The sequence below is a fragment of the Protomyctophum bolini genome (genome assembly GCF_963924005.1).
Source record: "Protomyctophum bolini genome assembly, chromosome: 3".
In the NCBI taxonomy this organism is placed as follows: Eukaryota; Metazoa; Chordata; class Actinopteri; order Myctophiformes; family Myctophidae; genus Protomyctophum; species Protomyctophum bolini.
This window is the reverse complement of record NC_137864.1, coordinates 6558290-6574715: the sequence shown is the minus strand read 5'-3', so window position 1 is coordinate 6574715 and position 16426 is coordinate 6558290. Positions and strand designations below refer to the sequence as shown.

Sequence of the window (16426 nt, the reverse complement as noted above, 5' to 3'; positions counted from 1 at the left end):
AACTACAAGCACACAATGAGTAGCGGTGCGATTTAAATACATTTTATACACTTTACAAAATACCTACCAAAACTTTACTATATACAAACTGGTCAAACGTTGGCCAAATTGTAAAATTACATAAGTAACACAATTGTGAAAATAGCCGCTCTAAAAGCTCACAACGCCTCGCATTGCAAGACGTTGTGAGCTTGTAGATCTGCTATTTTCACAATATTTATCTGTGGAACAGAGTCAAACAAAATGTAATGCCTAAACCCCTAGTTCTAAGTGCTAATCAGGGTGGCGGTCCCCAGTTCAAACAGGGTTCTTTTGGGGGGTCACAGCCATAGACTGTAAAAGGTCACGGCCTGAAAAGGTTGAGAACCCATGCTTTTGCAAAATTATTTCAGGGGGTCCCCAGATTATAAAAATAAGAGTTTACATAGAATACACATAGTACAACCTTAATGATTATATCTGGTTTCAGATGATGTATCTTCTCAATTATTAAGGTTATTGTAGCAGCCAATTTGTATTGGGGGCGTGGGGGGCGGGGGTCGTGAGACATGGCAACATCAACACTACTATTTTATGTGTTGGTGTTTGTATGACAGATATAATATTCTCTCTCTCTCTCTCTCTCTCTCTCTCTCTCTCATATTTCTTTAGATTATCCAGAAACTTCTGCTTTTGAACATAAATGGTGATTTACCGGCAGCCTGCTTGCTATGCATGATGTGACTGGAAGGAATTGGACCCAGTTTAAACAGCTTCTGTCTTGTATCAACCTCTATGGTAGCAAGTATATCAACCCATAATAGCATACTCTGTAACTTTACTCTCACTCTCTTCTTTTTTACTCTAAAAAACAACATTCAACATGTCAGGTAACAAATGTCATACAGTGCATATAGTGACCGTCTACAAATAATGACCTTTGTAATGGTGATAAACTGTTCAAATCACATCATATGAATATGGTGGGCAGAGTGAATGGAGAAAGTAAATGAAAGGGACATGGGACAGATTTGAGTTTTATATGAACCTTAAATGAATGCACAAACATTGACTTGGACAGGCTTGCAATGTTGTTAGGCTGTGCCAAACTTATATTTTGTAGCACTTTGAAAAATAAATAAACATTTGAATTGCGGAAAAAAAGAAGAAAAAGAAAATGAGGTCAGAGTGGTTTATTGTTAGATCACTGAAACCTTCTGAAGAGGAACTAGCAGACTGTTACATATTAAGTCAGGTGCTCTTCATCTGAAGATAGCCCAAGGAGTGCTCTTTGTGCAAAACTAATGCTTGGAATGGATAAAGCATAATGACATTTTTAATGGTATGGTCACATATAAACCCTATATAAAACAAACTGCTCAATACCGACAGCCGGTGAGAAAGTGGATTCATGAATGTATACGTATTAGACAATATTTTAGGCCAATAAAAAAACTATACCAAATGTCCCACTCCACACCCCCGGCTGCCGGACTATCATGGACTCAGACCTATAGTGTAGTTGTCCCGGCAGAGTAGTTCAGGAGGAACGGATTGTGTGGCCCTGGTTTTTACCTAATGGGACTGATCGAGGGTAGCTACAGGGACGTAAGTCGGGACTTGATCATACATTTCTGATCTTGTACGATATCATGAACCGTCCAGATCTCTCAAGGTCATTTGATTGCGTGTGATGTTCTGTTTAAAGCACATTCATTGAATTGCTTTGTTGTTGAAATGTGCTAGATACAAATAAAACTGCCTTCCCTTGCCTTGCCTTACAATAAAATATCATATACTGGAAAATACCCTAAATGCCATGTACAATGGTAATATGACTGAAAATGCAATTCAGGCATTTAGCAGACTTTAACTTTAACTTGCAAGCCTTCATAAGAAAACACTGAATGGGCATTCTGGAACCAAGCCTATAGGTCCCAAAGATCAGGGTGGCACTGTAGAAAATGGGGCCAAGTGAGAGGCTATCAGGCATTCAATCTGGAAATTTAAATTATAGCCTATGTGTTACAAAAATAATAATAAAGTAGCGAAATCATATAACCGGCAGTCTATCATACGATTCAAATCTAAAGTAAAGGGCCCCAGCATGATAATCTAGTACCAGACCCCCATGTTTTACAAACAGATACAAAACATATTTCGACACTACTTGTTTTTCTCTCACTCTAAAGGAGGAAACTGATGGCAAAAAGATACAAAAAGAGAGAACTATGACTACGATACATTTCAACATCATGTTTACATCCGAGGTCCAGTAGATCATATCTGGAGATGCGGTCCGGTACTTAAAGCACTACACCATTGGCTTTTAAAGTTGGGGTCTCAGGGGTCCTTAATTGGAAGGGTATAGAAACTAAAATCAGCCAGAGAATGTATCATTCATGTACTGTACTGTACTGTACTGTACTGTACTGTACTGTACTGTACTGTGTTGCGAATAAACATACAATTTGGATAGCATACATTAGATCACCCAGGTTGTATGTTTCTTGAATGACCACGCCCTCCCCATATAGTCGGTGGGGCTATAGCTCCTAATGGTAGACCTGTCCATTATTTTTCAATTTCCGACACAATCAACAGAGGATACGCTGGGACAGAATACTGGCTTTCTCAGGGCCTACAAGCGGTATTTGGCTGCCAGGGCTGGCTGTCTTGTAATCCAAAAATGTACACGCGTGTGGGTAGGGTGGCCTGGCTGGCCTGGTATGACCTGAATGATTCATGCAGCCATGCCTTGGTGTGAGATATGATCTGGACAACAGATGTCAATATGAAGTTGAAGATAAAAATGGACCACTTCTGTATCCAAGTCATTCTTCTCTCTTTTTTGGGGGTAATCTTTAGTCTTTATCAGACAGATTAGTCATATACTTCTCTCTTTGTTAACTGTTCATCATTGCGCATTTACAATGGAGTGAAATCCAAGATGGATGCCAGATCAGAGTGGATCAAAACACCTTTTGTATTGAAAACAACGCACCGTGACTTTTAAACGCAGGGCGTAGGCCAAGCTGAGATGTGGGGCAGCAACGTAAGCACCTTAGATTGTGCGTATGTACATGTTAAGAGCGATTATAGGTCCGCGAGCCAAAAATGTAAACACCATCATAGTAATGATCACTCAGAATCGAAAAATACCTCTACGAGTCTAAATCTTAGGCCATAGGCCTACCATACAGCTCACGCAAAGGAAATGGCCTGCAACTCAAGTGTTCTCAGTACGATGGGTGAGAAATGTGATGAGCGAGAGATAGAGCTAGAAACTGTTACTTTTCATGATTAAAAAAAAAAAAAAAAAAGCAAGCAAGGATACGAGCTCGTAAATCTGCTATTTTGAAAATCATATTCTTTGCAATTTTTTGAATATATTGTGGATCTTTTTTAACTGAACATTTTTAACTCTTAAATCTTTGCTTCTTGGGGTTTGCAGCCAAATACATACATGTTTGGGGGTCCTTGACATGAAAAGGTTTGAGCACCACTGATACACTATATAGCAAACACTTGCAGAAAACTGTTGGAATTTAGAAGCCATTTGCAGAATCGGCCTCAGGTGGGCCTTAATGGGTTGCATTGCCGATTGGAGTTGGGTGCTGACTTTTAATCTGTCTTCCAATTGTGGCACCAACAACTATTACTTCAGTTTTGTATTTGTTTAATTGAAGAAAAGTATGGCACATCCGGGTTGGTTCAACTTCTCATCTCAATGTAGAACTGATACGTAATATGGCCATGGCCATGTCATCATTATGCAAGAATCGGACAACCGCTATTTGCAGTTTTTAAAAGGAGGGGCCTATTAGGAAAAGGCCCTGCCCCATGATGCTATAAATTGCTTGTCAATTGTTTCAAATAATAAGAAGCTCTCAAAGAACTCGACAGACGCTATACGTTTTGATTCCAGGTAAGAACATTATTGTTTCTTTCATGTAAACCCAGAATTGGTAGCAGCATGGTTATACAGTATATTAATCTTATACCAATAGTTCTTATAGTTCAGGTACATGTTCACATTATTAACAATGTATATACCGTATATGTACATCGAGACCAAAAATGTGGGGTCTGAGAAAGGATGCTGAGGTTGTGTTGTGGTGTTATTTACTTACTTTAATACTATTTATTTGAACTGACTAAATAAACCAGTTCCCCAATGAAGCCTCAATTGCAAATGAGGAGTTTGCCTTTTGATGATGTTTTAGAGTAACATTCCATTAGTTCAGAACAAGTGCATGCTTCTTTTCTTCTTGAAGTCTAAATGAATATTTAGGAACTTGACTGCAGAGGGCAACATTCTCTCTTAAAAAAAATGTATTTACATTTTATGCGTGAAGAATAAATGCATCAGGTTATGACTCTGTACTGGGCAATCAATCCCTGGGTGAGAAGAAGTCAATGTCATGATCCTTAATCCATTTTCGCGGGAACCCCTTTTGGTGTTAGCATTATGTTATGCTTTAGCTATTGAAAAATAGCAGATCTACGAGCTCCCTACGAGCTTGTAGGTCTGACATAGAAACATGGCTTTTTCAGAAAAGTGTCAGGATGTAGAAGACATTAAATAACATCGTCTTTGCACTCTCTCTCTCTCTTCCCTTCCCAGGCTATTACCCTTCCACTCATCATGTCGAAGACGAAGATATTAACGTTTATGCTTATATTATGTTTGAGCTCCATGAGTGACGCTTTTGTACGCAAGTCTTTTAGACGTCTCAAGGCTCACGTTTCCAGGCTCACTCATCGCCAGTGCAACATCGTGTTGAGGAACCATTGTACTTCCCATAAACTCCAGAACCCCGGGTAGGCTACTTTTAACTTTTTCATAATACTTTTTGGTTTTTTTAAACATATGTTTATTGATTTTTCATTACAACAAAGTAATTTCAATTCAATTTCAGTAATAATTTACATATATTTCCCCCCCACATCCCCATGGCAGCACAAATACAAAGACAATATTTGAAGAAACATCAGGCAATGTTCATAAATACAGAACAAATTAAAAAAAGAATAACGAAAAAAAGAAAAAACACATACATTACATACAGTTAAATCAAACAAATGCACAATGTCCGTCACAGTTCTCTATGATTTATTTTAATCAGTTACGCTAAACATTTTTTTCCCTTCCTACTTTTAAGGATGTACATGTACAGTGGCTCAGCCGTAGCTATGCAACATTACATCGAACCCAACCACGAGGTGCAGTTGGAGTTCCGCAAGACACCGTATGCCACCAGGGGTGCCGTCGGCGTCATCACCTACGACCTCGTTGATACCAAGACCAACCGTGTGGACAGGAAATTGGCCTTCATGTTCTCCGTGCCCTTCAACTTCATCTTTCACTCCAACTGGTTTGCGGCGGGATTCTTTCCAAAGTCCAAAGTTTGCGATAAGTATCTTTACCGCGAGATGTACTACAACCACGAGAGCATGTTTGTCAGACGTAAGGCTGCGCATGCCATCACCCACACAGATGGTAGATTTACTGTCAAGGCCACAATGACAAACACGCACGCACCTAACATGTCCGTGGACGTTTATGATCGGTGAGATGAGTGGCTTTTTCCTCCCCCCCCGCGCAGCTCATCCCTTCGATGGCTTGCGTAGGAAGAGAGATTTTTTTGTGCCTGCACAGCCGAGTATTATCATCCTACTTGAAATGTGATGTGATGTCTTCTTACCCCCCCCGCCCCCCACCCTCTACGTTTTATTTTTCTATGATGTAAGAAAGATGTATTTGGCGCTGCACTGCGGCGACATAGACATAAGGGCTACGCTTGCATGCGGGCCCTTTGTCTAAGACAAATTTCTTCCTCGGGAGACAAATAATAAAGAACCTTGAACCTTGGCTGTGTTGGAAATGCTGAAATGTAAAGATGGAGTGCCACGATTGTTTCCCCCCATCCTAAAACATGATCATCAGGTATTACTTAATATTTCTCCAACACCAGAGCAGAACTCCCACCACGGGACTCGGGGCAATCAATTAATAATGGCAAGTATTCATACAGCTTAAGTTAAAAAAAAAACTGAACTATCCCTTTAAACTTAAACAAAACATATAGGCACACGCTAAATATCTAATAATTAATTTCCTAACATTTGTATTAAAAACTAAAAGGTTATTAAAAGTGCATTACACAAGTGGTATATGTACGCATTTCACAATAGTATACTTGTCTTCTAATGTTCAGTGACTTTATCAACAATGGTACTATAAGTTACAGTGTATCTTCTTCCACATTGTAAACCTACAAGATCTACAGGCTCACAACGTGCCTAGTTGAACTATTTTAAAATGATTTTCAAAAGAGTAAAAAAATGGCAAATAAGTTTAGGGATAAGGGGGTAAGGGGTGGCGCAAGATAGGGCCATTATGTCTTTTTTATTTTAATCCATCTGTATTTTTAGTTATTTATCTCTTATCTTTGTATTGCAGAGCTACGCGTCTCTATCCTGTAATAATAAGGAAGTAGAAGAATAACTGCTGCATCTTCCTTGAGAATAAAAGCACAGAATCAGTGACTTGTGTGTATTTCTGTGAATTTGTGTACTGAATAAATATTACTACTAGGCCTACTATTATTTCATTTTTACATATGGCATTAGACCAAGCATGAATCAAGAATCAAGAAGAGTGTATACAGTATTTGTAGTACAGCAGTGGTTCTCAACCAGTGGTTGATGGAGCGTGGGTCATCAAATGGACCTCCGGATATTTAACTCTTGTCTTGAGAGTGTAAAATGAGAATAGAGAATGTAGAAGAATTGTTATTTTGATCAACGTTTGCCCGATATCTCCTATCTATGTTACCACATCAATACTAGCATATGGAATTGTGGACTAAATCTTATTCAACGATAACATATTCTAAGTTTTGGGTCTAAATTTCATCATGGTCCGTGGCTCAAATACAGAACAAACAATGGGCCTTATACAGTAAGAAAAGGTTGAGAACTGCATACAGGTATACAGTACAAGCGTTGTACAGTAGCCTATACTAGAGTTAAAGTGGTTAAACCAAAAGGTTTTAAGCAAAAGTGGAACAAAACAATAAAGTTAAAACAATACAATAAACGTGTAAACAGAGCTGTGTTATATTAACACTTTGAGTAATACTACCTTGTGAGACTATAAAACATTGTGCATTTTCTGTCAGAGATAGTTATACATCCATATAGGTTATACGCTTTATACTTTTGAAAGTTGTCAGCAGTATTTCAAATGTTTAACACGTTATAAACATTTGGTGGTTTTCAAACTCTCCTTGGGGTGAATGTAATCCGTGGGAAGTACTGTACATGTCTCTGATGGCACAGTGGACAGACGGTTAGGAAGTGTAGCTCAGTCTCTACCTCGTTTTGTGTGCATAGCCTGTCTTCTCTTGGGAGCCTATACAGGTCTAACCTGACTCTGCCAGATGGGGGCGGTATTGGGTAACCAAAACAAACTTGTGTAGCAAGCTTCTTGGATCTGGCAGCGTCAGGTTAATACAGGTCTGCCTATGGGGGAATTTCTCAACTGTGTTCACTGAGTCTATAAAGTTTGTAATCCGTTTTGGAATTATATTCCACTAGTAGTTTTGGACTGGAACCAGTTGGTGTAAACTGTAAAGCTCACTGAGCAAGTTGATGAACTCATTATGCATGTTGTGCTCATAAGGTGTGATTCTTCCAAGTGTGGGGCTGGGAGTGGTTGTTTTCAGGGCTTGGGCATAAGTGTATCTCTCTCTCTCTAAATACTTTTACTACAAAGACAAATAATGTCTAAGGACTGTAGGCTACTGTTCCTAAAATACTCATCAACAGTTTGTGCCAGGCTCATAATTGAGTGGACACTGTTTTCAAACAAATGTTTGCTGTTGAAAGGTTTAAACTCTTGCTAATGATCTCCAAACTCTCAATAAACACCCTTAAACATCGGTTTGCATGACAGATATAATACCTGATATAATACCTCTAGCGTGCTCTCTCTCTCTCTCTTTTTAATATTTCTTTATATTTTAATATTTCTTTAGATTTATCCAGAAACTTGATTGATTTATTAACAGTTTGCAGAATTACGGTACATTTCAAGTACAACTCAATAATACAACAACTGTTAACTGTGAGTGGACGACACCATAAAGCATTACACTTGTCTACAATAGGGCCCACCATTTTCAATTCATCAAATAAATTAAGAGACGTACGAATATACACAACTATATAGTCAAAACATGCAGGAACTCGTCATAGAGGTAAAAAGGGAAAAGAAACGTAGTCTATACAGTGAGAGGAAAGCCTGCTTGCTATGCATGTGTGACTGGAAGGAAGAGGTCCAAGTTTAAACAGCTTCTTTTCTATAATTGTATCAACCTATACTTTAGTTACTAGCTACTCTTTAAAAAAAAACTTTTGGACTTTCAAATACTGAGCTAAGACTATGTACCTGACAAGGGTAATTTAAAGATCATTATCTTGATAAACTATCTTGAAAATATTAAAATATTTCCTCTTATGTACATTATTCACCGGCCAGTCAGTTAACCTCTGAAGCATCTGAAGAGGTTAACCAACAGCAACACGTGGACTTGTGCTCTTCCTGTTGACTGTACCAGGTATTGTACATTTATCTATTACAAGTTAAGACAGATTTTTATTTTCTATATTTCAGATAACAATGTCATACAATGCATAATCTACAAATAATGACCGTTGTAATGGACAATGATAAACTGTTAAAAATGGAGACTTATCCGAGTTGTTCGATCACTATCACTGAAACCTTCTGAAGAGGAAATAGTAGTGTGGTCCATTTTTAACCCGGGTCTCTTCACCTGAAGAACCTCAATGGGAGTAGTTTGAATTATATATCATTATATACCTATTTATTGCATTACTGTATTATTTTGATGACTAAATTAGCAATATGTTCTAGGAATGACTATGATTTGTCTAGATGTCACATGGTTAGACTTATGCAAAGTTTCCTTTCACAGCATCATGAAGCCAGTGTGAGCAGTGCGCACACCCTTCATTGGGTCAAGTTTTACAACCGGACCACAGAGGATATTATTATTGCTTTGTCCAAAACACAATAGGTGGTAGGAATTCCACCTTCCATTTGGAGGTTGTAGGCAGCAGGTAACAATTACTCATTCATTCATTACATACATCAGCTGTATGGTAATTTCTATACTGTATGAAGTTGATGAAAAAAAAAGTCATCTTCACTAATTCAAAACCAATATGCCTATTATACTAGATATAACGTCCAACTCCAGCTCCTATTAATTAATATTCTATTGGAATATAATTTTTGCGTGACAGTGATCTTTAGCCAATCAAATATTCTTCAAGAGATAGATTTATGTCCACAAATATGTTGGATGACCTTTTTTATCTGCTCTTTTCCAAAAGTAAATAAATCCATATACTGTTCTGTATAAGTCCAACTCTCTTTTATTACCGTTATTGTTCTAATTTGAGCACATTTCTAGGGACAAGGGCATCAATAGCTGAATCACCGTAGCTGCTCTCCTGGCTGTCATATCTGTCTTCATCTTCCTGTGGATCAGGTAATTAATTGTTTTGTTCATACTTTACACTTTCTAAATACATTTGTTCAATTACAAACTTGTGTTTGAAGTAGAATGTCTCATCCACAGGAGAAAAAGGGCCTCCAAGCTGCCATCTGATGATGGGGGACCAACAGTCCAGGTACGCTATAGGAGTTGAATAAATTGAGGAAAGTAAAACAAAATAATGCTTGATATTCAATCTCTCTCCCTGCAGTTCAACTCTGGCCCGGACTATGAGAACATCTCACCTATGGGCAGTAGCAGCTCTGCCTCTACAGATCAGAGGGAACCAACGGAACACCTGGGTGGTGTTCACTACTCCAGCATCCACGTCACTCGCTCTGAGAACCAGGAAGTGCCCCATGTATTCTATACTGTCCAACCAGTACCACCCTTAGAGTAAGGTACCACCACAGCCCCAGAGACAGGATGATGTCCTTTATGCTGTGGTCAACGTTAAAAGGGCCAATGCCGCCCTCTGGTGAGATATCTGATATGCTACATCAAAATGAAGCAGAGGCTACTCAGACAGACAGACAAAATAATTCGGCCCTGACATTTGGCCAAGACCGTCCCAAAAAACAACAGACGTTTGTTTTAGTGCCCCAACCACTTGGAATGACCTACAGTCCTACACCTAAGTAACTGACAGCTTAATAAATTAAAGATCTGTTGTCTATATGTCTATATTACATGACAACAGCAACACTGCTGCGCCATGAATATGCGCGCCTGTAATACCCAAATGTAATACATTTACGCCACAACACACAACTATAGCCCCGCCATAGCCCCCGTACTGAGCGACTCAGCTTAATGTAGGTGTTAGGTAGGGATAGATAGAAACACAATTATTATACAATCCAACAACATTTAAACAATACACCCAAGTGAATATTCTCTAAGAAGGTTTGTGATCATTGCATTTCCCTGAAGTTCACAAAAGGCCAAGCACATGTGCATTTGCATTACACAAACATATACTATGAGCCTCAAGGCAAGCAAGTAGCTACAAACACATCTATACTATAAGCTTCAAGGCAAGCGAGTAGCTATAATAGTCATTATCTCCATCACAAACCCAATAAAGTACAACATATGCATTCATGAATTTAACTACTCACTTCAGTGACACATAACTGTGGCCTGCTGAGACTCCAGAGCAGAGGGCTCTCAGCTGGTTGCTACTGCTGCTGCTGCTTCCAAAACATGGACTGAGGAGGGAACAGGCAGCATTATATACCAGGCCGCTGATTGTCAGATTGAGGAGTGAGTGAGAGCAGGTGTGGTTACTGATTGGGAGGGAGTGACAGCACGTGAGGTGGGTGGGTCCAACCCATGGAATAGGCCAGGGGAGGGTTGTCTACAAGCTCTGCACCGGAACCTCTGCTGTCAGGAGCAGGTGAACAGCCTCATTATACAAACAGAACATTTGTACAATATACGCCCCCCCCACACACACACACACACACACACACACACACACACACACACACACACACTTGACTGACTGACTTTAAGGCCTACAGTACATGACTAAGTAATGGATTGCTAATGCAGCTCAATGCAGAAAAGACTGAGAGTGTTGTTATTGTTATTATGGATGTCGTCACATCAATGGGGCTCGCATCGAGTCATACATCATAGATACATAATTATGTCATAGGCGACAGACGTCATACTGTAGAAACTACAGTATCACAGTGTGTACACTGTAGATGTAGATGACGTACGTTACTGTCCACATCAATGCCAAGCCGTTCCCATGTGGAGTCCGAGATGTGCATGATTCCAATTATTTTGTGCAATTAGTTAAAAACTAAAATCTCCTTAATCTAATGAGATAGACTTACCATACTTTCACAACTAAAAAACATAGCATGGATACGATACGCACCTGGGACGTATCCTCAGTGATGTATCCTGAGGTCAACGGGGTTTCGGGTCTCTCAACATCATACCCCTCACTCAGGCGACCCAGCCGGGAGTGATCAAGTCCCGACTTACGTCCCAGTAGCTACCCTCAATCAGTCCCACTAGGGAAAAACCAGGGGCACACAATCCCTTGGAACTACTCTGCCAGGGCTGGGAGGTACACTTCTGGCACATGGAGGGACTAGGCTCTGTGGATTGTCTCCTGTCCGGGCCCCTCCTTACGTCCCACATACTTTCTATGTGATTAGATGTTCAGGCCGCTTTTCAGCCTGAAAATGTAGTTGTCTGTTATAACGTGTTACGTTTGTGACACTCATCATCCACCCAAAGTCTACCCACACAGGCAATTTTAATATATGATAGGATGAGAGTATAGAGTAAAGCAAAAAGTCCCTAGTGGTTGTGACTTTAGTGGTTTTGTGCAACATCACAGACGTCCATATTTGGAAAAGACTGATATGGAACTCAATACATTTGGATATGTCTTATGTAACTGATGACGTGAGCATCAAAGCTGGTTAAAACATCTCTGGCAGGTGCAACCATTCAGCCTTTATGAGCCTTAATCATGGACAAATGATCCATTTGATCAGTGAACGGAAGACGAACCCTTTAACCACTATTACCATACTGTTCCTGGGTCGGATCTCAGACTGATATCACTCACTAGTTATGTACTTTTGTTGCTGGACAACACTGTGGTGGGCCAGACAATCTGTCCATGCAAGAACAAAGATCCAGTTACTGTGCTAGTTGGTTTATCATATGTCTCGGGTGAAAATGGCTGACGGAAAGAATTATAATGTGCCGATTCTGCCCAACTCCAGTGCAAATCTACTGTTTAGCACGGCTCCAGAGTTTCACTTGAATCTGCCATTCATACCGGTCGGCCGGGCCACTGGTCCCGATGATGTGTTGTTACCGGACGATTCAGCTGAGGTGAAAGAAGCGGATAGCTTCCCTGGGCAGACCTCTGCCAACCTGTCGGCTCCCTCCACATTCAGCTACTTCTTCAGTACCGAAACCAGTAGCGGCCATGACCCATTCGCAGCGATAGGTCATCAGCCATGCCCGCCACGGTCACATCTAGTTGCTCTTACGGAAACGACGGGTCCCACTTCTGTCCCCAATAGTGCCCTTAGCATTGTTCCACCACCAGAGACTAACTCTGCTCCTGCATTCAGTAGTACAGTTTACCAAACCACTCCACAGGGCTCCCAGCTGGGTTTTAACCCATACCGCCACACTCCCATCAGCAGCAGAGCCAGCCCTTACATTTCAGCTCCAGTACTGCAGCTGTCACCTCAACCACCACTGCAGCAAGCCCCCTATTCTCTGGGCCTACTGGCACAAGAGACGTTCCAAACGGCAGGCCCTGCATTCACAAAGCTCCCTCCCACACATATTCTGACACCCTGTCCTGCACCTACCACAGATTTGGCGCTTGCCAATCCTGTTATGCTACACAACAGCGATGTCTATGAGCCCGTTCAGCCTCACTGGTTCCACTGCGAACAAGTGGAATCACAGAGTGTCTGGCTTCCTTTCAGTATCATCGACTCCATTCAGCTGGAGGAGACCTATAATTCCATTCAACCGGACCCAGAGAATGTTATCGTGTGCACAGATGGAGGCCGCTATGACGTGCAGCTGTGCAACCGCACGCGAACCGCCGCGTATTGGGAGGAAGAACCCACGGAGATCCGACGCTGCACCTGGTTCTACAAGGAAGACTCCGACAGCCACTTCATTCCCTATTCAGAGGAGTTCAGTGACAAGCTGGAGGGAGAATACAAGAAAACTGTGTCCACAAACCAGTGGCAACGCAGGCTAGAATTTCCATCGGGCGAAACCATTGTCATGCACAGTCCAAATGTGATAGTCCAGTTCCAGTCCTCTGCCATGCCAGACGAGCGGGGTACAGCTCAAGATGGTCAGACCAGGACCAGGGTGATGAAGAGGGGCATTGATGATGACCACGATGAAGTGCCTGACGGAGAGCTACCTAAGGTGGATCACCTAGTGTTCATGGTGCATGGAATTGGTCCTGTGTGTGACCTGAGATGTCGGAGCATGGTGAATTGTGTGGACGATTTTCGTACAGTGTCACTGATGCTAATGCAAAGTCACTTTAAGACATCCCAGGATGAGCATGTCATCAGAAGGGTGGAGGTCCTCCCAGTCCAGTGGCACACAGCTCTACATGGAGATGCCACGGGCGTGGATGAGAAGATAAGGAAGATCACCTTGCCCAGTGCTGGACGTTTACGACACTTTACCAACAAGACGCTGCTGGACGTGCTTATCTATAACAGCCCCACGTACTGCCAGACCATCGTTGACACGGTTACCCAGGGGATTAACAGACTGCATGCCCTGTTCATGAAGAGAAACCCGGACTACACAGGAGCTGTGTCAGTGGTTGGACATGGCCTAGGTTCCCTGATACTTTTTGACTTGCTGTCAAATCAGAAGAATGGTAACCTTGCACAGGTCATGACAACCATGCCAACTAATAATGAAGTTCCTGAGGTAAACACGGAACAAGAGGCTCAGGCAAACAATGCTGTCGCACATAAAGATGAAGGAGATGTGTTTGAGGATCTATCTGCTGTCCTGCAACATCTGGGCCTATCTGAGTACAAGAGCACCTTTGAAGAGGAGAAGATTGACGTTGAATCTTTGCTCATGTGCACAATTGAGGACCTAAAAGAGATGGGAATCCCACTGGGACCCAGGAAAAGGGTTGCTAAATTTGTCAAAGACACATTGAATAAGCAGGCCACTCGCCAGGCGGATGAGAAAATGGGGGTGAAGGACCTCAACCAAGGGGTGGTAGCACCACAGGCAGTACCTGAACCTCTGCCCGATCACACCATCACAAAGCTATGTGTGGGAAGAAACATCTATGTCGATTACAATCACTTTGAAGTGGGCACTGGACATGTGTCAGTGATCTACAAAGCCTTGGACTTTGAGCCGGTGAATTTCTTTGCCCTGGGCTCTCCAATTGCCATGTTCCTGACAGTCCGGGGTCTGGAGAAGATCGAGGAGACATACCAGTTGCCTACCTGCAAGGGTTTCTTTAACATTTATCACCCCCTGGACTCGGTCGCATACAGGATTGAACCCATGATCGTTCCCCACTTGGACCTGGAGCCGGTTTTGATCCCACATCACAAAGGGAGAAAAAGGATGCATCTGGAACTGAAAGATAGTCTCTCTAAAATGGGCTCAGACTTGAAATCCGGCTTCATCAGCTCCCTGAAAAGTGCCTGGCAGACGCTCAACGAGTTTGCTCGTTTTCACACCTCCTCCACCCAGCTCCAGGTGGAGTTGGCCATGGTGGCAGATCAGATCAAAGAGGTGGAGGAGAAGCAGGTGCCGGCACACGAAGAACGAAGCGTTTCGGACAGTCCTGAGCCACACCACCAAGAAGTGGAACCCCAGGTGAAGGTAGGTATGCTGAACGGTGGGCGCCGCATTGACTACGTCCTGCAGGAGAAGCCTATTGAGAGTTTCAACGAGTACGTTTTTTCCCTTCAGAGTCATCAGTGCTACTGGGAATCCGAAGACACAGCACTGTTCATTCTCAAAAAGGTCTATGAATCCATGGGGATTAGTACATTAATGCAATGATGTACAATAAACCAGACTGAAAATGTTACCAAATGTTGTGCCAAAATCTTCTTTTTCGTAACCCCAAGCGCCCAAAACAGCTGAAGTTCGAAATGGCTTCTTCAATAAGTTAGCTCTAATTAATATAATTGGTCTAATGCAGTCCTAGATTTTATTTAACAGTTTATCTCTCTGTAACTTTTGCCTCCGTTGCAGATTTTTCTTTACATGTGACTTTTTTTTTCACCCCACACGAACCAAGAACAATAAAAACATCGCCATTTTATTTTATTGTGTCAACTAAATCCTCAATAATGCAAACAGATTCAACATATGCACGCATTCTAAATATGCCCCCGAAATATTTTACCGAGCCAATGGACTGTTGCCACCTTCAATAATAATGATAATAATAGTTTTAATTGTCTCCACATAAAATATTTTTATTATCATGGACACTTGTACAAAACATTAATAATTCTACTCGAGTTGGAAGCATTATAGACCCACTTTAACCCTCAATCCCTGCTGAAAAATAACGTCATTGTAAAAACATTCATGCGTTTAGATAATCTATTTACAATGGGATGCGGACGGGAGCTGGTGCCACTTGGACCTGGACGTAACGTAGCACTACAAAATGACGTCGGCCTTAAATACTGAATTGGGAGGTAGAACCATCCGGCGTGGCGGCGTGTGGAGAGGGACTATAGGTTATGTGGGTTGACTCCTGGCCGGGCACCTCCTACACCTCACCAGGTCCACTCCTGCTCTCACCAAGACCAAACACAGAACATTAAGTGATTGCCTCCCCCTCACTCCCCCATGGGATTGGGATTACAACATTAGACATTAGCATTAGAGACAACTTTGTTGTCATTTCAGTGTGCACATACTAAATCTAATCCAGCATGCAGTGCGTTAAACAGTGATATCTTCAGTAGTGGGTGAGGTGGGATAGATTAGGGCTCAATCATCTACTATAAAATGAGGAACCGTCTGTCTGTCTGTCTGTCTGTCTGAGAGCAAGAGAGACAGAGAGATAGAGAAAGAAAGAGATTCAAACACAAAACTCATGGCTACAGCTTTCGTACTTAGACGTACCAATACAGTACACAATGTTGAAATACTGTTGTTACAAATAAAAGTCTGGTATTAAAAAATCACTCAAATACTGAAAGTTAAAGTACTTGTCAAAGTCAAAGTTAAATGCTTTGAAAATAGCAGATGCTGCGAGCCTGTAGATCGGCTATTTTCAAATAGCCTAAGTTATAAGCATATAGTGCTGAAGTGGTTATGTATGT

At 41.5% G+C, this 16426-nt stretch overlaps 1 protein-coding gene and 1 long non-coding RNA gene across 2 annotated transcripts; both read left to right on the top strand.

The window, feature by feature from the left end:
- Positions 1-3838: 3838 nt before the first annotated feature.
- Positions 3839-6531, top strand: LOC308312617. The gene is made up of 3 exons (XR_013963785.1): positions 3839-3907; positions 4607-4803; positions 5145-6531. It is a non-coding gene; the product is annotated as an uncharacterized lncRNA (long non-coding RNA).
- Positions 6532-12284: 5753 nt separating this feature from the next.
- Positions 12285-15143, top strand: LOC308311954 (SEC23-interacting protein-like; the record flags this gene model as incomplete). The annotated part of the gene is made up of 1 exon (XM_080758771.1): positions 12285-15143. One exon carries the CDS (start codon positions 12285-12287, stop codon positions 15141-15143), a length of 2859 nt encoding a protein of 952 aa, XP_080614897.1.
- Between the last annotated feature and the right edge of the window lie 1283 nt (positions 15144-16426).